This window comes from Grus americana, chromosome 31, assembly GCF_028858705.1.
Source record: "Grus americana isolate bGruAme1 chromosome 31, bGruAme1.mat, whole genome shotgun sequence".
Classification (NCBI taxonomy): Eukaryota; Metazoa; Chordata; class Aves; order Gruiformes; family Gruidae; genus Grus; species Grus americana.
In genome coordinates, this window is record NC_072882.1 from 39,725 (window position 1) to 61,029 (window position 21,305).

The 21,305-nt window shown below is 59.7% G+C and overlaps 1 protein-coding gene across 2 annotated transcripts; it reads right to left on the reverse strand.

Moving 5' to 3' along the window:
* Window positions 1-1,151: 1,151 nt before the first annotated feature.
* On the reverse strand, window positions 1,152-21,047 carry GLI1 (GLI family zinc finger 1). 2 transcript variants are annotated; one of them, XM_054807371.1, is made up of 12 exons: window positions 20,788-21,047; window positions 9,167-9,333; window positions 8,911-9,006; window positions 7,267-7,462; window positions 6,867-7,029; window positions 6,680-6,781; window positions 6,405-6,545; window positions 5,610-5,759; window positions 4,975-5,139; window positions 4,246-4,494; window positions 3,786-4,065; window positions 1,152-3,435 (listed from the first exon to the last, which is right to left on the reverse strand). In XM_054807371.1, exons 2-12 carry the CDS (start codon window positions 9,261-9,263, stop codon window positions 1,169-1,171), a joined length of 3,906 nt encoding a protein of 1,301 aa, XP_054663346.1. In that variant the 5' UTR covers window positions 9,264-9,333; window positions 20,788-21,047; the 3' UTR covers window positions 1,152-1,168. The 2 variants fall into 2 exon arrangements, with proteins under 2 accessions (XP_054663346.1, XP_054663345.1); XM_054807370.1 differs by lacking the exon at window positions 20,788-21,047 and adding an exon at window positions 10,276-10,328 and having other exon boundaries at window positions 7,267-7,588.
* Window positions 21,048-21,305: the final 258 nt, after the last annotated feature.

The following is a 21,305-nucleotide window of genomic DNA, read 5'->3' on the forward strand; positions in this document are numbered from 1 at the left end:
GATGCTGAGATGGTCTGAAGGAAAAGCCTCAGAGCCAAGTATAGACCCAGAGGCACTGAACTGTACCTTGAGACTATACCTCCAGGTGCACCTGGGTCTTGCTGTGCTTCTGCCGGTGCTTTTGATCAATGCTGCTGGGTCTGTGACACAGGGCGAGCACTGTCCTTTCTCGTCCCCACCCCTGCAGTGGGAATCGGAGTGGGGTTAGGCTGTGCGGCGGCTGGATCCCCAATCCAAACGGGGGGGGTGGGGGGGGGGGGTGCTTCTGCAGGGTGGGGTTAGGCTGTGCGGCGGCTGGATCCCCAATCCAAACGGGGGGGGGGTGGTGGTGGTGGGGTGCTTCTGCAGGGTGGGGCACAACTGTCTTGGTCCCAGATGGGGGGGGGGGGGGGGGATTGTACAGCACCTGCACAGGGGTCCAGCTTGGAGCCCATCTGCAGGGATAAAAAAAGCACACAGCTCACATTGCCCTGAGAAAGGGTTTAATGGGGAGGGAAGGCACTGCTGTTTCTTTCAAACAGAAAAAGGCGACACAGGGAGACACATACACATATACACACTATGTACAGAGTGACACGGGCAGTGCCAGGCACCCCAAGCCCCCGCCACCATCCCTGCAGTGAATCGCTTCCCCCTTCTCCCTCCTTGAGCAAGACGGAGGGGGGTGGGGTGGGCTTGCCAAGCAAGGAGTGATTGCAGTCATGACAAAGACTGGGATTTGGGGGGGCAGAGGGGGCGCAGTGGGAATATAGGGATGGGGCCTGCCCACAGGGTTGGGGAGGATGGAACTCTTTGGTTTTGACATTCAGACTGAGCAGGACAACCTTGTCCAGAATGCTGGGGGAGGCAGGGAAAGGTTCCAGCCACCGGAAGGGCTTGGTAAAACCAGTCCCCCCCCCACGAGAGGTGTCTTGAAGCGCATGAGCAGGACTGCAGCTGGGTCTGGGACCCAGCAAGGTCCCTCCCCTGAAAGAGCCTAATATTCAGCCTGAAGAAGGTGAGACACCAGGGGTGCTTCTCTCCCGCCCAGGCATAAATCTGCACGTGGGAAGGGATTTCACACCCCTGCCCAAACGTGGTTTGGACCCAACACCACCTCACCCCACCCCACCACCCCCCCCCCGCCCCGGGTTGCAGACATGCCTGTCTGATGGCTGGTACCTCCTAGTTAGGACAGGGAGTTGAGGAAATGGCTCTCCCCTGCCAGAGTGCTCAACATGGAGCTCATGTCACCCACAGCCATGTTGGCACCACTGGACGCAGGAAGCAGGAGGCCACCAGTAGGGCTCGGTGACCCGGGCAGCAGCGCAGGGGTCTCCGGATCTTCCACAATGGCAGCAAAGTCAAGGTGCGTATTCTCCAGGTCCAGGGAGTCCAGGCTGTTGGCCACCTGCTCCCCCAAATCCAGGTAGTAATATGCGCTGCCTTTGAGTCCTTCCAAGCTCCCACCATAATGCCCGGGACCCCCGCAGCTCGCTGCCGGTTGGCCCGGCAGCTTATCCCCACCTTTGCCCACCAGCACATGTGTGCCCTGGTCTGGGTAATACAGCAGGGCATTATCAGCCCTCTCAGGCGTGGGGCAGGCAGGGGGCAAGCGAGGCAGACGCCGGGAGCCGGCTTGCACTCCCTCATAGGAATGACTTGGCTGAGCCAGGTTGCCCGCATAGTTCAGACCGTTTTGGTGCCCGGGTGGTTTAGGGCCACCAGGCGGGTGTGGCACCATCTCTGGGTTAAAGCATGGGGCATTTAGGAGGTCTTGGGTCTCTGCCAGACCCTGCAGGTGATCTGGTTTGGCTTGGTAGCCAGAGTACTTGGGGCTGAGGTACGGTGGCGCTTGCATGGCTGGGCACTGCCCAGGTTCACTGCCCAGCCCCATGTCAGCCCCCCCTCCCTTTGAAGCTAGCTGGTCTCCCCACATCAGAGCCTGCTGGGCCTGCACGTAGCTACGGATCATCACTTCTTTGGTCTGCATGGTGGAGGTCTGGGCCCTTCTAGCAACCGGGCTCAACGTGCCCATGTAACTGGCAGGTGCCTGTTCCTCCGCCTGGTAGCCACCAGGCCCTACGTTCATGGCTTGGCCAAATGATGCAGGAGGCTGCACGGCCCCAGCAAGCTTGGCGTTCTGGCAGGGAGTAAGTGCTGGGGGTAGTGCTGGGTAACGCTGCTCAGATTTGATCTGTAGTTGGTTAAGCCGGTGCCCCCCAGAAAATCCATTGTCCTGGCATGAGCTCACAAGTTTGGGTTGCTGCCCACAAGAACTGGGTAGTGGGTACTCAGTATTTTGATGGTGACAGTGTGGCCCGGACATGGCAGCAGCAGAGGCACTGACACTCGATTGCCCAGAACTCATCTCCAGATTGCCCTGGGGAGGTTCATCCCAAGGAGCCGGCACAGTCCCGTTGCCAGCACGCATACTCGTGAAGTGCTGGTTCACCTGGCACTGAGGGAGGAAGAACTCAGACTGAAGCAAACCCTCTTCCATGTCGCCGTGCCCTCCTGGGTTCAGTTGCGTACCCCCTGTGGTCCGGTGAGCGCTGCCGTAGAGGCTTTTGCACTGGAGCTCCACACCTGGCCCCTGGCACGGGAAGCTTTCCTCAGGGTAGTTCAAGTACTGTTCCATGTCTAGCATGCCAGACTCCGTGCCTGGGCCCTCTATGCTTACGGTCTCCAGGAAGACATTTTCACTGATACTAGGTGGGCGTGGGGAGAAGACATGGCGCTGAAGGTTGGCATCCGAACCACCCAAGGGCTGCAGAGCAGTTCTGCCCATTCCTGGCACATTCACGTTACCCATGCTCTTAAAACGATGCACCTTGGGCGCAGCATGAGGGTTGGCCACGGTCCGGGCAGGGTCGCTGGCCCGCCGCACGCCATTCCGAGGCACCAGGTGAGGGGGAAGGCCGCCTGCATGGCCAGGGTAGTCATTGGAACTGTGCCTTCGCAGCAAACCGTTTGCAAGGAAGCGGGGTTCAGCTGGCCCAAGGTATTCCTGAGGTAGGCTGCTGTGGCCGCTCATGGCCACCCGCTCCACGCTGGGCAGTGGGGTTGGGGGTGGGCCACCTGTGGCTGCAGCATATTTGGCCTTGAGACGGTAGCGCTGGGCCGGGGTAAGGCTGCCCACACCTGGCAGCCCTCCACAGTGGCTGGCATCGCTGGAGCGTCGTGACTCGTCCGGAGAGATGGGGTCATAGCCGTCTGCCAGACCTGCCCCGCCGGGCATCGCCCCCGCCTCGCCACCCAGACATGGGCCAGCCAGGTACGGGGACACCAGGGACGAGCGCCGGCTCATGGTGTAGGCTGAGCTTATGGTACTGGTGGCGCTGCTCCGGCGCTCGCTCAGCGGCATGCCCATCTCTGCTGCCGACAGCTCCGCAACGCGCCGGTGTGAGGCAGCTGGCGGTGGCACGGAGATCCCAGGCACCTCCCCAGGCGGGCCTGAGGGAAGAAAAAGAGGAGTTACACCGGGGCGCTCAGGACACAGCATGGCACCTGTGCTCAGAGGAGGAACAGGCAGGCACCTCCAGTACTGGGATGCGGCCTCTTCAGTGGCTAGTGCCTGCTAGGACAGGTTCAAGCGGTGGCAACAAAGAGGGGGCAGAAGATCATTTAGAATCATTTAGGTTGGAAAAGACCTTTAAGATCATCATTGAGTCCAAAGATAGGCACAGCCCAGATGTGGGGGTCCACCACTAGTGAAAGGAAGGTGTGGAAACATCTCTGGCTGCAAGCCAGACCTCTCTCGACACAGTGCCCCGCATCCGCGTGGGAGGGAACCACGGTCTCACCGGCTCCAGGGATGGCTGGCAAATTCAGGCCCTTGGTAGCCGAGGGCTTCCTCATCTGCTTCAGCTTGTCAATGCGAAGATTTTCTAGCTTGTGGAGGGCCATGAGCCCCGAGGTGCCCATGGGCTCACCAGGCACCACATCCTCCAGCGTGGACAGATCCTCATAGCTCCCACCTGCGTTGCCCGCCATCTCCACCCCGCTGTCATTGTTGGTGGTGCTGCCGAGTGGGGAGCGGTCACTGCTGCATGACGACTGCCCGCCTGGGCTGGGCTGCGGCTTCTAGGGGGTACCCAAAACATCAGCCGAGGAAAAGGGGGGTCAGGTATCTGCTACATGCTTAACGCAACCCACGAGCTCACGCCCTGCCAGATGCGGAGATGACTCCCTCACCACGCAAACCAACTCCTCCGACAGGCCTGGCCGGGCCTCCCTCCGTCATCACCCCCCCCAGCTCCTTACCAAGGCCAAGTCAGGCACCAAGAGTTTGCCGTCATCCTTCCGCACCTCAGTGGGGCCATTCGTGTCTTTCTCCTGCTTCATGTCTGGGGGACCGCTGGGGGTGGGCAACGCACGGCCAGGCACCACATCCCCTCGGTGCTTCTTGGTGACATGGGCGTCAGGGCCGTGTACCGTCTTCACGTGTTTGCGCAGGGAACTGGGGTCTGTGTAGCGCTTGGTGCAGCCTGGAATCTTGCAGACGTAGGGCTTCTATCAGGAAAAAAAGGTGTGCATGGTGGAGGGAGGGTGTTAGCAGCAACTAGAGACCCCTCCCAACAAAGTACCAGCTGAGCATGAAATAAATCCCCCTCCACTCCCTCTCGAGTCGGCCCATGAGCAGAGGGAACTAAGGGTTGGAAGGGATCAAAGAGGCTGAAACCCCTTGGAGGGGGCATGTTAGGTCCTACAGCAGGGCCTTGGAGGGGGAGGGGGTCGTAGGGAGCCAGAGGAAGAATGCAAGGATGATGGTCCACGGGAGGGACTCTGGTGGGAATGCAGGTGACCGAGGAAGGGAGCAAGGAGCCATACTTTATTAGAGCAGGGAAGGAGGGAGTTGGGGCACACGGAAAAAAAAAAAAACCAACCCAAACAAACAAAAAAAAACAACAGGGATGCAGGGAGTTTACTGGACTAATTGGGAGACACATGGGGAGCCCAAAGGGGTGCAAAGAGCCCCAGATGGGTCTGTACCTCATTGGAGTGAGTGCGGTTTTGATGCTTGGCCCGGTCAGAAGCATTGGAGAAGGCCTTGTTGCAACCCTCGTGTTCACACACGTAAGGCTTTTCACCCGTGTGTGAGCGCAGATGCGTCTTGAGGTTCTCCAGGCGTGAGTAGGCTTTGTTACAGCCCTCGAACTGCGCAGGCAAGCAGGGTGAAACATGCCACACCTTCAACAGACCCCGTACCGCATCACCCCCACACTACGTACCCACGGCACATCTGCCGTGGACACGTATCACACCTCCCAACCAATGCACAACACGCCTGCCCTCCTTTGGGCCCTCACACCACTGCACAGCCCTTTACCCTATGTCATGTCACCTCACTGTGCACTGGCCACGTGTACCCAGCCTGCTACATACCTCTCGACATCATGTGCATCTCTGCCATGCCCTTGATCGCACAGGCTGTCACACATGCCCGCTCCATCATGCACTACTGTGCTCTCCTGACCACCTTGTCTGTCCCAACGCATATTCCCCACCATGTACCCCCCCTCAATGCCGTATACTAGATGGGCCGGCTCGCACCCCGCCCTCAGCTCCGCCTGGTGCAAGGCCCTACAGCTTAGCCAAGGCTTTGCAAAGACTTGTGCCCAGCTCACCGTGCATTTGTGAGGTTTCTCGCCTGTGTGACGTCGCATGTGCACCACCAACATGTACTGAGCCTTGAAGGGCCTCTGCTCCCGGGAACATGCTGCCCAGTGGCACACAAACTCCTTCTTCTCCCCATGGATATGCTCATTGTTGATGTGCTGAGGAGAAAGGGGCATCACTGGTGGTGCTGGGAAGGGTGCCAAGAGTCAGGGAGATACAGGCATCTTAAGGGAATATCACCAGAGAAATGGGACATAGAGGGACTGGGATGGCAGTTGGAGAGACCAAAGGTCAGGGGAAAAAACAGCATGGTCAGATGGTGTCTGGAGGAGGCAGGGGGTACAGGAGATGGCTGGGGGCTGTTTTGGGAGGACCAAGAGAAGACACAGGGATGAAGGTGGTCTGAGGGGTGGTCAAGGGGATACAGGAGAGTTGGAGTATCTGGAGGGAGACAAAGAGAAAAGGAGGGAGTCTGGATGCACCAGTGGTTCAGGAGAGCCGCCCCAGGGGTGAGGAAGGCCAGACTGGGTGTTCCCCCTAGGGACATGGCATGGGAGGGTCACCAAGAACTCGCCCACAAGAAGTGGGGGATGCATGTCCCTCCCTTCCTAGGGACAACTTCCAACACCATGCACCTGTGTACTGAGTTGTCAGGGTGGAGGGGGGGGGGTGGGGAGCAGGGGGGAGCAGCCCAGTTTACGACAGTCTTAGAGTAGGAGTTGTGTGTTGACACAGGGGGAGGTCAGCCAGCAGCCCGAGCACAGATTCTGGGACTAGGTGTACCCAGGCAGGACCTAACTCACATGCACCAGCTGCTCCTGCGTATCGAACTCCTTGGCACAGCCATCCCAGTAGCAATTGGTTTCATACACAGTCTCAGACTCAGGTTTCCCATCCTCCTTCTCCAGATCTTTCCGAACATCAAGCATCCCCAGCAAGGGGTCCTGGGGGAGCACAGCCAGATGAGCACTCCCAGTTACGACGCTTTGTGCTCCCTGTCACTGGGAGTGGTGCCGGGGAGGAGCGTAGAGTCCTGGGGAGGTGGGGGGCGGGGAGCGTCTCAATGCCTGGGGAGTACCTGGGTGCCTGTGGAAGCTGGACTGGAGACGTCTCCCTCAGATCTCTCCTCTGGGTATTTGACAGTCAGAGGGCTGCTCAGGCTCCACTCCAACTTCAGCTGCTACCAGGGCAGGGGGAAAATGGAAAGCAGTCAGCACTGAGATGCCCACTGGATCACCGCTCATACAGACGCAAAGCCCCCTTACCTGGCAGTGTTTGAGGGTCCCACGAGCTGGGGCATGGTGCAGGAGCCCTGGGTGGCTGGACAAGTGTTCGTGGGAGCTACACGGTGGTGGTGGGGGGGTGTGGCTGTACAGGTGGCCTTGGGCCTTCTGCTGAGCCGGTGGACTCTGGTACCCCAGTGACGGACTGCAAAGAGCAAGAGGGATGAGCATATGACACCATCAGAGGACAGAAATGTAGGTCTTCTGAGCCAGGGATCCCAGGTGTCTGAACTCCCAGCCACTCCTTCCCTAACCCACCGTCCCACTCTGCTCCCGCCTTCCCTAGCCCTCACCCCGGCACTCCCCAAGTTGGGAATCGGCATTCAGGCTCCCAGAATGACAGGCTGCATGCACGCCAGCAGGGCTGAAGTCTGGTGCCCACCTGATGGTGCTGATGGAGAGGTGGCCATAGGAGCCACTGGCAGAGGCGCAGCGGGAGTTGATGAATGCAACGAGGGAGTTGGGTGAGGTGCGGATTATCGTCTGCAGGTCAATGCTAGAGTCTGACAGGGGTGAGATGGACAGTGCCCGCTTCTTGCCCAGTTTGCCTGCACCACGGGGCGTGGAGAACCGTGAGCCTGGGATGGCAGCAGAGGGGGGGGCACTCCTCTCAGCATGGGTCCTAGGAGGCTGAAGAAATCCCCAAGGACACAAGCCTGGTGCTTTGGAGCCTGGAGGAGTACCCTGAGTGTGCCAGTTAGCTTCTGATTTAGAGTAGAGTAGAGTAGAGTAGAGTAGAGTAGAGTAGAGTAGAGTAGAGTAGAGTAGGAAAGGAAAGGAAAGGAAAGGAAAGGAAAGGAAAGGAAAGGAAAGGAAAGGAAAGGAAAGGAAAGGAAAAAAAGAAAAAGAAAAAGAAAAAGAAAAAGAAAAAGAAAAAGAAAAAGAAAAAGAAAAAGAAAAAGAAAAAGAAAAAGAAAAAGAAAAAGAAAAAGAAAAAGAAAAAGAAAAAGAAAAATTTCAGTTGGAAGGGACCTACAACTGCCATCCAGTCCAACTGCCTGACCAATTCGGGGATGACCAAAAGTAAAAGCATGTCATTAAGGGCATTGTCCAAATGCCTCTTAAACCCTGACAGGCTTGGGGCATCGGCGACCTCCAGGAAGCCTGTTCAGGATTTGACCACCCTCTCGGTAACAAAATGCTTCCTAATGTGCCATCTAAACCTCCCCTGGTGCAGCTTTGAGCCATTCCCACATGTCCTATCACTGGATCTCAGGGAGAAGAACTCAGACCTCCCTCTCCACATCCCCTCCTCAGGAAGCTGCAGAGAGCCATGAGGTTACCCCTCAGCCTCCTTTTCTCCAAACTAGACAAACCCAAAGTCCTCAGCCACTCCTCACAGGACATTCCTCCAGCCCTTCACCAGCTTGGTTGCCCTCCTCTGGACACGCTCGAGGACCTTCACATCCTTCTTAAATGATGGGGCCCAGCACTGCACACAATACTCAACATGAGGTCGCCCCAACGCTGAATACAGCAGGGCAATCCCCTTTTTTGACCGTCTGGTTATACTCTATTTGATGCCCCCAGGATATGGTTGCCCTCTGGGCTGCCAGGGGACACTGCTGATTCCTGAGCCTGCTGTCGACCAGCACCCCGGATCCCTTTCTGCAGGGCTGCTCTCCAGCCGCTCCTCTCCCAATTTATACTTGTTGCTGTCTTTGGACTGTGGCAAGGCTCAAAAGCGTCCCCTCTCCCTACCATGTCAATGTTCCTAGGGGGTACCCGAACCCCTTGACACACGTGCACTCCCTGCTACAGGTCATACCATCTCAAGAACAGTGCCTGATCCCCTTGGCCACAGCCAACACAAATCCTCCCATTCATACAGGCATCACTGTTCCAGGAAAGGTAACCGAAGCCCCAGCAATCTCCAACCTCATCACAGGCATCACTGTCCCCGGCGCTGCCCAACCCCCTCAGCACGTGCATCTGCACTGACACGATGAACACAATCCTCAGGAGATGCCTAAAGCCCTTGCAGGACCCCTACCTACCCCGTGCCCTCCCAAGACTGGAGACTTACCATCACCACTGCCTGGGTGCTCGGTTCCTGGCACCAACCCATAACCACGGTGACCGCTCATGAGGTTTGACTGATGGCATGAGGGGAAATCAAGTCCTGGCAGACGGGAGGAGAAAGACACAAAGATGCGTTAGGGTGGGTGGTACAAGGCAGAGAGGAAACCCCCAAAGCATCCCTGAACCCAAGGACTGAATCTGAAGCCAGGCGCCCCTCCAGGCACTGCTCAAGCCCAGAGAACAAGGGGGCCATGACCGACCTTGTGGCCCTGGGGCACCCGGGGCTGGTCCATGGGGTGGGCGCAGGCAGCGGTGCTCAGCGTAGCCGGTGGCTGGGGCGCTGACAGGGTTGAACATGTCACGGCGGGGCCTGGCCAGGCTCAGGAGCACATCGGGTCCCCGCCGAGGGGCTGGAGCCGGTCGGGGCCTGAGGAGGACAAGGGAGGGCCGGCGTCCCCGCTGGCGTCCCCGCTTGCCAGCCCCGCGCCCCCCGCGCCCGGTGCTGTCCCGTTCCCGCCAGGGGGCGCCGCAGCACAGCGCAGCCGCGGGCAGCGGGACTGCCCGGGCCGGACCCCCCCACCCGGGCACGGAGGTTCCCCGCTCCGCGCCTCCCCACGTCCCACGTCCACCCCTCCCTGCCCACGGTCTGAGGCCTCCCACCCGCCTGCTCAGGGCGCACAGCCCTCCGTGCTGCCGCTTCACAGCAGCCCCCGACACGGACCTCTGCCCCGAGCCCACCACAAAGGGAAGTCCGGGGGGCTCGGCCAAAGCGGGAAGGCCAGGTGACAAAGGGGGAAAGCCTGTCCGCCCCCGTTGTGGGGCACAGACAACGAGGGTCCTAGGCAGAGGAACTGGGCTAGAGGGCATCTGACTCAGCAGCAACCACCAATGAACATCTCTGCACACCCAAAAAACTTTGAGGACTCCTGCCTTGTCGTGGTGGCCCCTGGCATTTTCCCTCACCCTCTCCAACACGTACACATTGTGGTGCTCCCCTCCCATCGGGGTGGCCCCCCCTGCCCTAAAGGGCTCCCATTTTCTGTGGGACATATGGGCCTGTACCTGGAAGGGAGCAGGAGCTGGTGCAAGAGGAGATGTCTGCGGGGCCAGGGCGCAGCCCCTCACATCCCTCTCCTCCCCTTGCTGACATTGCGGAGACAGAAACGACGCGGAAAACTGCGTGCCTCTGGCAGGCCCCAGGTGGGGGCAGGAGGTTCAAGTCATGGCAGCTCTGTGTCACCACAGCCATCTGGCCAAACACAGAGGCCATCCGCCACCCCCTCCAAAGCAAGTGTATCTGTCCCCACACCCCCAGTGCCTGGCATGCCCCTAGGCCCCTTGTGGCACCAGCATGGAGGAGTTAACACACCCTAAGCACAAGGATCACTGTATAGATGACCGTTGCCCAGTTCGAGGCCACCTCTGATAGCTTGGCACAAGCAGTGACACTGCTGCAGCGACCCCGTGGTCACCCATCACAAGCATCCCCGCATACTGACTCAGCAAGGTGCCCTCCAGCTGGGCGCTGTACGAAGAGGATCCTGTCCCAGCGAGAGTCCCAAGCCCGTTGCAGTCTGTTGCGCAGGGAATGAAGTGCTCACATGTGCACCCAGACACCCCCCCCCACAAGCATCCACACTCAAGCACACACACAGATGTAAAAATAGCGAGCCCTAACTGCTGAAAGGGGAAACAAAGGCACAGACGGTTAGAACCATTCTTGGTCAAAGGACCCAAGCTGGCACCCTGCTCTGCCCTCCTCATGGCTCCTTGCAGCATCTGCAGGTCCCACCCAGCCTTGCCTTGCCCGTGGGTCCCCACCCTGCCTGCAGGTCAAAACCCTGCCCTGTCCCACCCACACATCGCACCCCTGCCCACAGGGCTCAGTGCAGCCCACTATCACATCCCTGCCTGCAGGTTCCTGCCCTGTGCCTGGGTCTCATTGCCACCTGCCTCTGCCTGCCGTGCCCATGGTCAGATCTCCAACCGTGACTCTGCCTTCGGCCTCTGCACCCAGGTCCTGCCCCATCCCCACCCACGGTCACTGGCCTGCCCCAAGACCCCCTAGCGTTTACATGAAGGACAGAGGCTCTGGAAGAAGAAACAACCACAGGGTGAGGGAGAGGCACACGTGGGTGGCGCTGGGAACAAGGCCTCCTGCCCCCTCAGCCTCCCCCTTTGACAGACCAAGGGAATCGCCCCAAACAAGGGGTCCGGGGGAGTGGGAGCCCCTCACCCTGCTGGGAAAGTACTGGGTTGCGTTTGGAGCACGGGGGGGGGGGGGGGGGGGGGGGGGGGGGGGCAGCAATTCTTCCGCATGAGTTGTGCCTTTGAAAGCTTGTCTCGGGGCTTTGTGAGAGTGTCAGCCGGGAAGAATGGAGGGGGGGGGGCAGCAGGGCAGGCAAAGGGGGAGGGAGGTACCCGGGAAGGTGGTGGTGCTGGGGGCAGGCAAGGGAGAGAGATGAGGAGGAAACGGGGGGGGGGGGAGAGGGGGCAGAGGAGGGGCCTCTTACCTGCCTGCTGGACCTGGGCCTTGAGGCAAAGATTGGGGGAATAGCTCCAGAGGAAGCCTCCGACCTGCCCGCTACCCCAGCCACAACATCTAAGGAAGAGAGGGTTTGCAAGTCCCTCACAAAAGTTTGTCTAGTTGTGGAGTCAACCACAGCGCACACAAACACACACCCCAGCCCTTTGTGCACACGTGTGCACAGACACACACACACACACACACAGATGCATGAACATATATTTGCAGGTATCTGGAAAGGCACATGTGCAGCTGGGAGATGATGGGGGGTGTTGGAGTTCAGCAAAGCCATAGCCCCCTGTCTCCCCCTTCCCGACAACTATCATGGGAGCTCCCCCAGGCTGCCCCAGACTCCCCGTCTGAGCCCGCCAGCTCCTTGCTCCACATGAGAGCAGATAGGTTGCTACTGTGCAGTGCAGTAACCATATGCAGCCACCCCAGGCCAGGGGGGAGCGGGGCTGTGCCTGTCCCACCTGCTGCAGCAGCAATGGGACCATGGGCTCTGCCCCACGCCCCCCTGGCTCCCACCAGCCCACAGCTCCCTGCCCGGACCTGGACTGGGGACTTGCTGCCCTGAGTTCCAAACAGATGGGGCACCATCTGTGGGGCATCTACCGCTTCCAGGAAAAGGGTTAATTCGCCCATAGCCTTTGCAACGTCCCCTCTACCTTGCCGACTGTTAGCCCCGTTCACCTCGCTACGCACAGCTGTGCCAGCGCCGCTGTGCCCGCCACCTGCTATATCCCTGCACACGCAAGTACACACAGATGCAGAGCGACCACCACACAAATTCCATGTGCCTGCAACATGCAGTGTGCACACACGCTTATGCACACCAGAGAACACATATGTCCAACGGAACACACGCAAAGCTGCATGTGCATGCATACAGCACTCATGCACACAACAAATGCACATACACAGGTTTACGTAAACATGCATGAAGCACACGTGGGCACACAGAGCGCACACGCACGCGCACGCAGCATACCACCACACGTGGGAAACACACAGGCATGTAGCACAAGGCACATTACCCCTGCCTCATGACCCCAGCCTTGCGCACCATCTCCCTGCCTGGGGTGGTATCCCCTCCGTGCCCCCTCCGGCACCCACCATGCAGGACTAGGGGCAGCTCAGTGGGGCTCTGGACCCCACCACCCCCAGTCCCTGGCCACGTAGGTACAGTAGGAGGGTCAGGGTCCCGCAGTGCCAGGACAGCCTCTCCTTCCTGGGCCCAGGCAGAGGAGAGGAGTTCAGCAAGCAGACCCAGCCTGGCAAGAGCTGGGGTCTCCCCGCTGGGGCGGCCCAGAGGTAGGCGGGTGCCTGGCGGGCATAATGGCAGTGACATGGCTCTCTCCGATCCCTCACGTTCCCCCTGCTGAGCGCCAGCATGGGGGGGGGGGGGGGGGGTCTCGCAAGGCAGAAAGTGCCCGGGGCCCACAGGTCCCAGCTGCAGGATGCTCCCCCCCAGCCCATGGGGTCCGCAGGGGCTCCCCAGACCCTGGTGGCCCCCCGAGCAGGGGAAGCTGGAGGGGGCCGGGGATGCTGGGAGCCAATGGGAACTGGCCCGCGGCTCCCCCACCACCGCGCTCGCCTCCCCCGCCTGCCGCACACCGCTGCGGCCCACCCAAGTCGCAGCCTATGGGCATAAATTTGAGAGCCAGGCGCAGCCGGGATTGAGGGGAATCTTCCCTCGGTCTCCTCCTGCCAAGAAACTCAAACTGAAACACATTCCTCCTCCTCTCTGCCAAGAAAACAAGGAGCGCAGCCAGCGGCAGGAGCAGTTGAAGCAGGGCTGGCTCCAGACGCCAAAACACCGCACAGGAGGGGGTCAGGACTGGCCATCCCCCTCCCCCCCAGCTCCTTGCCTTTTATTTCCTGCAAACACATCTAAAATCTGTCATCTGGCTTCAGTTTCCTGAGGACACTGGGGAACTGGGAGGGGGGAAGGAGACAGGGGAAGGCACAAAAGGCAGAGAGGGAAAGGGGATTTAGTGAGCTTGTGCCACAGGACGACAGTCAGGATGTCTGCATTGGGTGGCGGAGCAGAGACGGCGGGAAGGAGGGAGAGATACATGTCAGCACTGGCGGGGAATCACACGCCCTTGGGAGACGTGGCTGCAAGAGGAGGAGGAAGCTGCACCCCACCGCACCCTGAACAGGGCAGACCCCGACCCTGGCTCCTGCCTTGCACCGGGACCGCTCCCCACTCCTGACCAGCTCTGACAGCCCCAGGCCGGCCAGCCCGCAGCAGTGGGTGCAGCATGCTGCAGCAGGGTGGCTGCCACCCAGCCTAGCACACGGGGGCGGCGGGGGTCCCCATCTGTGCCTCAGCACTGTCCCCATCATCTCCTGCCCCAGGCCCAGCCCCGGCAGGGTTAACTGCCCCAGAGTCCCACTGTGGAGGAATGTGATGTCAGGGCTGGATTGGCCCGCGTGGCCAAGATCCCAGCCGATAGACCAGCAGCGCTGAGCTGTGTGTGGCACAATCCATCAACCCGCCCAGTACAGCCCCCAGCGTGGGGGGCCTGGGGAAGGGCTCTGTGTGTGCATGTGTTTCTGTAAGCCTGTGCGTGTGAATGCACAAGTTTGGCCATATGTGTTTGTGTGTGCAGAGAGGGATTTGTGTTTATGTGTGAGTGTGTTTTGGGGAGGTGCTTGTATGTATGTACTCACAGACATACGTGTTTACATGCATGCTTACACTTGTGCTTGTGCCTGTCTATATGTGTGGAATGTGCATGTTGGGGGCTACAACAGTAGGTAAGGGGGAGCTGCTATATGTTTGAAGGCCCAGTCACCCCAAAACCTTACTCGCTGAGGAAGCAAGGGAAGGCCAGAACAGAGAGAAGAGGCAGACAGAGAGCAGGGTCCAGCAATGTGGCAGGGGCTAGGGCGGGGAGATGCCCCAGAAGGCCACCGCCGTATATCCTTCCCCCCCTCAGGAGAAGTGGGCTCTAGCCCTGGGGTAAGCAAACCCCTGAGTCCCCCGTAGGCACAGAGCCCTGCGACACCCCTGCAGCCCCCAGCAGTCTTGTGACCCAAGGTCAGCCACATGCCCAATTGGTTTAACCCTACAGGGCCTTAGGAAAAACATTGATCTGGCTTAAGATCTGCCTTCCCACACTGGGGCAACAGTTCAGACAGAGCCGCAGCTGGGGCGGTTCTGCAGACACAGAACAGGAACACGGCAGAGGGCCAGGCTGAGCTGCAGCACGTAGGTGCAAGTAGCAAGGCTGGAAGAGAGCTGCTGGGGAGCCCATGCTCCCTCATGGCAGCAACAGCTCAGGATCAGAGGACACGTCTCCCGCACGCTGTATATGAAATTCCTCCCTGGAAGAAGCCCCTTTTCCTTGCCCTGGGACCAAGTTGGGGCCAGGCCAGTCTGCACTAGGGAGCTGCTTCCTCTGACCCCACACACTTTCTCATCTCTGCCTCCAGCAGAAGTGATGTGCAGACCTCCCGCCCAGCTGTCTCGCCATGCATCTGACCCCACTGTTAGGCCAGGCCTTTAGGGCGAGTCCAAGCTCCTCTGCATGGGGCAGCTAATCTGCACAGGACTGCAGCTGCCACAAAGCACATTGCTTCAGGTTCAGGGGGTCTGAAAGGGGATGATTCAGGGTCGTGATCCCATGCTGGTGTGGGCTGCCAAGCTCGTTTCAAGGTGGTCCTTTGCCTGGAAAAGATGAGGGGGAGAAGAACCAGCTTTGGGGGAAGTTTACACATGTGTGGAGGGAAAGGTGCAGAGACATCCATGCCAGGACAGATTCAGGACATCCTCCACTCAATTCTTCCTCCCTCCCTCCCTTCTCCAGCCCCAGCTGCCACCTTCAGAAAACGTAAAACATCCTCATTCCCCACCCCATGCCAAAATTATTCTCTGCCCTTCGCACCACTTCCAGTAAAGACCAGAGGTCCCTCCCCAGCCCACCCATCCCTCCAGCAGCACAGCCTTATGCAAGCCATGGTACACCACCACCCATACACTGCATCTCAGCAGAGGGGCAAAACAATCCAGCCCCTCGCTCCCACATGCATCCACACCCACTCACGACCATGCACTGACATGCCTCTAGACACGTTAACACATGCTAACACACGGGTGCTTTGGGAAGAGGGGAAGGCAGGCCAGCCTGGGGTACAGCCCTGGCTGCCTGGTCTCCAGTGTATCCCAGGGCACAGCCAGCCTATGGAGGAGGGCTGCAAGGGTGGGAGCTTACAGCTCCACGCTCTCTTTGCCTGTTCCCCCTGAAAAGCAGGGACCGCTGGCCCTCAACCACAAACTGAGCCACTCAGGAAGCCGTGGCAAGCCGGGCAGGAGTGGTGGTGCTTGATAGGTGGTCCCTGGGCAGGCAGGCAATTGTTGCGGGCTTGTATGTTGTTCGCTTTGGCCCCCAGCACACGCTACCTCTGCAAATTGCTCACATAAAGCCGCTTCCCTGGTCCCTACCTTCATTGGGCTGGAGTCCGGGTGGGGGCAAGGTTTTGGGGTGAGGGTAAGGGAGGTGCACACATGGCAGCAGCTGCTATAAGGAATTTTTATGCTTCCCCCTTCCTTCCCAGTGCTGGAGGGAAACAGCAAAATCGAACATGTGGGACTCATAAAAGACCAGCTCTGAGTCATGGCTGTGGGAGCCCCTGCCAGGCACAGCTCCTTCCCATGGCATCAAGGCATCATCCCCTACCCAGCATGCTCACGTGTTACACGGAGGGACACCCCCAGAACAGGGGCTGCAATGCAGGAAATCCTGCCGTCCCAAGGGAGAGAAGGTAGGACACGGCAGGCAGTGGGCTGCAGTGTCATCTGTCCTCCCACTGCAGTCCAGGTAGCATACACTGAGCCTGTTCCCACCCCAACAGCTCCATCCTGCAGGATTCCTCAGAAGATGGAAGCAGGAGGATGTGCAGGACCTGGCAGGGATTTTGACAGTCATTAAAGGATTAGATGTACAATAGCAATCCCTTTTACTCTGTGGAATTGCCTGTCTCTTGACATGCTGAGCATGGAGCAAGGTAAACACAGCACTTGGGGCTTTAGGAAGCATAAGTTGCTCCTCCTTTGGGGCAGGAGACCCCCTCTGTCTGCTGAGAGGTGGTTGTGGGGATGCCCTCGGGGTGTTCCCAGAAGTGCCCAGCCATCCCTTGCCTGCTGGGACACATTTATTTCTCCCAAAGTATCTGCCACTGGTGGAGGTGGGTGGCACAGACACCTGCTTTCCTGTTCCTTCACTGGAGACCTGCTCTGCCCATACACACAGCAACCCCATCACTTAGAGCCATGTACTCTGCCACCATGGGGGGCTTTGCTCCCCCTAGATCAGGGGTGGGACTTTGACAGTGGGGTTGCACCACATCTGGAAACATCCTTCCCACCCCGCCGCAGCCTCAAACCCGGATGCAGCAGAGCTGAAACCCGACTCTGTTTTTGCTGCTTGTTCCCACTCCGGCAGCTATTTTATCAGCTGTTCACCTTGTTATTCTGCAGCTTCTGAAAGGTTTTGATGTGCCATAAGGATTGGGGTGGGTACACTTGCTGTATCCCTGTGAGGATTTCTGTAGAAGAATCCTCAGTCTCACCAAGGATCCACTCAATGGACCTTTTTTATTTATCACATCACTGGGATTGCTAAACACCAGAAGATATCAAAAGAAACCGAGGCACAGAGAGACTCCAGTACCACGGATGCAACACACCAACCAAGCAGATAATTGTGCACACATGCACATACACACACAAACAGGTCCCTCTGTATACATGTCCATAGGTGTGCACGCACATATATGCTCCTGCGGGACGCTCTGGGTTTACGAGGATTGCTCTCCCTTCTGACGAAACACCAGACACTCAAGGTTCCCCTCTTCAGGTATGTCAGTACAGATGGACAAGAACAGGCCTGGTGGCCTGTAGAAGGAAGGAAAGACAACACCACACACACCCTTTTGTAAAAGCCGTGTCACACATGGGTATGCACATGTACAGGTGTGCATATGTCTGTGTGCAGGTGAATGTGTGTACGTGCATGTACATGAGGGTGCATGCAGGTGCATGGATGTGCAAGGGTGTGCACGCTTGTACAGCATGTTGGAGTGGTGGGTAGAATGCTATTCCCCAGGGACTATGGGCTAGCCAGCCTCTCCAGCACTGCAGCCAGAGTCCTGAGCTGCGGTACGTCACTCAGCATCCCCCAGTTGCACTGGAAGAAGGGCCTCAACGTGTTTCAGCCCATCTGCCCACCCACCCTTCACACATTCTGGACAGCAAGCCACAAATCGCCCTCCAAGCCCAAGCTCAACACCCGCCTCTGCTCAGGCTGCCCTGACACGACAGCACGCGTCACAAGGTGTCCACGCTGACTCACTTCCCTGGATGGAAACTTCCCTGCTCCAGGGAGATTCTCACAGCTCAGCCAGCTCCAGCACTGGGAGGGGAACACAGAACTGAGTTTATTCCACCACCTCCCACTACACCAGTCACAGGGGCCTGGTGACCTTCGGTTCCCAACCTGCTCCTGATTTGGTGCTTGGCTTTGTGATAGAAAAGACCCTGGAACATGGTGGAGATGAGGACCACCCCACCCCCCCAAGCAACCAGTGACTTGGCTCCAAGCAGATGCCCAGAGGGCCCCACAAGTCAACTCACAAGCATTACGGGGAGCTCATGCGTGTACACGGTGGCAGCTGGGCCGGCAGATGCATGAGGGCGTGCGCTGGTGGGCTCAGGTAGGATGTGCCAGTCTCCTCAGAGGTGCTGGGATCCTTGGTACTTGGCGAATTTGGCATTCTACCAGGCGCAGGGAGTTTTGGTGTGGATCTGCTCCAGGGTCTCCGTTCCCAGCAGACCCCCTTGCCCTCAAAGACCCTTGCTGAGTAACAATAACCGTCACTGTGCTGGAGAAAGGCTCAAGGGAGGGCGTAGACCAACCCAGCTCGCACTATGCAGAGACACATGCATCAATAAACCAGCCTCAAACAGCCACAACAGCATGGAGGGGACGGTGGGTACCTTTGCAATCTCCTGTCTCCCACAGAAGCAGCTTTTGCCTCAGCTGGACACAGCAGACCTAGACACACTAGGAAGTTTTCTTAAGTGTGAATTTCTGAAGGAGAAACTTCATCCAGCTGCTTCCTCTTCTCTTCCCCCGATCCACCCCTGCACCAAAATCCAGTGCCCGCCCTCAGGATGCTGCGTCCATCAGCTCAAGTTTGTCACGCATAGTCTACAGAGCAGAGTGGGGGAAAACTCAGGCATCTGGGTATCCAGCAGCATCTGCTAGCCCCCTCCATCCCTTCCAAGGCTGAGCACAGGACCCTAGCTGCGGTTGGAGTATCTACCAGTTTCCCAGACCCCAAACACAGCATTGCAAATGCCACAGCTGTCTAGCCCCACTCAGACCCAGCTGCCTGCCTCTCTCCATCCTCATCAGAGAAGTGCAGCCCTCAGGCTGTCACTGTAGTGCTGGGTGCCCCCCATGATGGTTAGGGACCATCTAGACGTCACATGTGCACGCAGGGCCTGGCCCAGGGCACCATGACACAGAGAGGGTAATTCTCCAGAGAGACGCTTCCACTGCCTTCAGGCCTTCCTGCATCCCTGGCTCACTGAGGGCTTGGTGCAGTTTGGGGGTGCCTTGCAGGCAGTTCTGGTCAGACCCCAAAAAGGGTGGCCTGTACCCACACAGGCTGCGTTAGTTCATGCTCAGCCGCAAGCTGGGCTGACCAGGTCTCACAACACCCTGCTCAGGGGCTTCTCATGCTGGCGATGCCGGTTCCCTCCTGCTCCTCTGTGCCATGCCTGACCCTGGCCAGGCTGCTCCACCGGCCCCGGACTCCTCATGCCAGCCAGGGAGCGACGCAGAGCCAACACTGAACCAAATGGTCCTGGAGGCTTTGGAAAGGTGGCCAAAGGGTGAGTATCCAGGGGGGCACAGGAGGCACTTGAAGCCATCTGCCAGACAGGTCAAGCCTGGTCTCAGCTGTAGGGGGGCTCGAGGCGGAGCTCCCTCACCCAACCCACCTGCCCCAGCCCTCCGAGTACTAAAGCCAGCAGCAGCCCTTGTGCAAGCACGCAGGACTGACGGACGCTCAGAACTGGCACAGGCAAGGACTCAAGGTGCTCCACAAGTGATGTGAAAAAGCTCTGCCCTCCCCCCAAAACCAGAGAGGTTTGATACATCTAGGCTCCCTTTCTCACAAACGGTTGGACCAAACGACCTTTTGAGGTCCCTTCCAACCTGGGCTGTTCTATGGTTCTAAGATTCTAGGTTTCCCTCTACTGTAGCCTCTGCTACAGCCCACATGAGGAGGGAAGAAGCACGGCCCCAGGGCCCATGGGATGAGGGCTGAGAAGCCAAGGTGTGCCAGGACCTGGGCATTTTGCCGTGGTTTCTGGGAGGCTCCTTGGGGTGCACAGAATCTCCCTGCGCCTGACTCCTGCCAGACGCTTGCCCACATGGCCTGGCAGGCTGTCAGGGGAGCAGGAGTACCTGTTATTTCAGTGCCAAACCCTCCTGCCCTCAGAGCCTTGCCCAGGGCCCCAGGAACGTTAAGTTCTGTCGGTGGGGATACAGCTGTCTGCTTCAGCTGTGGGGTGCACGGACTGGGAGGCAGCTCTGTGCCCTGCCAAAGCAGCTGGGTGCAGAGGCCCACGAGATGGCTGACGGAGCCCTGTGTACATCACGACCGGCCCAGGGTAAGAGAGCCCAGGACGGCCAGCAGCTTGCACCAGCAGTACCAGTGGCACTGCTCACCGTTCGCGTGTGCCCGGGGACAGTCCTGCAGCTGCTGCGTCACTCGGGCCAGGGCAGTAACTTCCACCCGGTCGCTGCTCCCCGTCCAACAGCCCCAATCCGAGCAGCGGTGGAGCTGCCTGGAGCTGGGACCGCCTGCCCAGGAGCCTGGAGCACGCTGCTCGGGCTGCGAGGGGCTTCGCTGGGCGGGCACTGCAGCGGCGCGGCCGCAGCAGCCCACCCACCCGGCGCACGAAGCGCGGCGGGAGCGTGAGGGCGTGTGAGTGGGTGTGAGCACGAGTGTACGTGACGAGGAGCGCGGCGGGGCTGGGGCGCTCGGCCCGCCTCGCGCTGCCGGTCCCCCCGCGCGCACTCGCCCCATCCGACCCAGGACGGCCCCGGCCGCCCCGCGCGGTCCCAGCCTGCTCCCGGCCCCAGCCCCACCGGACCCCGCGCTGAGAGCCCCGGTCGAGGTCGCCCCGGCGCCGACGGGACGCGGGAGCGGGACGGCCCCGGCGCGGCCCGGCGGAGGGTCTGGCGCCATCCCGGCTCCTCCGGGGAGCGGGGGCCCACAGCCACCCCGAGCCCCCCTGCCCGCGGCCCCGACTTGCCCGACGGCTCCTACCTCCGAGCGGCTCTGAGTGGCCACAGGCGGGGCGGCGGGTCCCGGGGGTCCGCGCTCCCCCTTCCCTCGGCTGCAGCTGCGGCTCGGTCCGGGCGAGAAGCGGCACATCCAGGAGGACCCCGGCGGTCCGGGCGGGACGGCGCGGCGCCCCCCGCACTTCCCTGGGCGCCCAGAGAAAGTTCCCGGAGCCTGGCGGGGGCGGCGCGTCCCGGTAAAACCGGCGGAGCCGCGGGTCCCGCTCCGCCAACTTGGGCGGCGGCGCCGAGCGCGCTCGGGACGGAGACCCCGGCCGGCAGCGCCGCCGGCTCCAGCCACTCCGAAAACCCGGGCTGGATCGTGCACACGCGCGCACGCGGGGCACGCGCGCCCGCCACGGCCCTGCACACGCGCGGGGTCCGTGTGCACCCCAGACAGCCGGCCCGTGCGCGTGCATAGGTCCTGCACGGGGGCCGTCCTGCACATTCACAGCTGTGCACATGTGCACCCGTGTCCATGCATAGAGCTGTGCACACGCATAG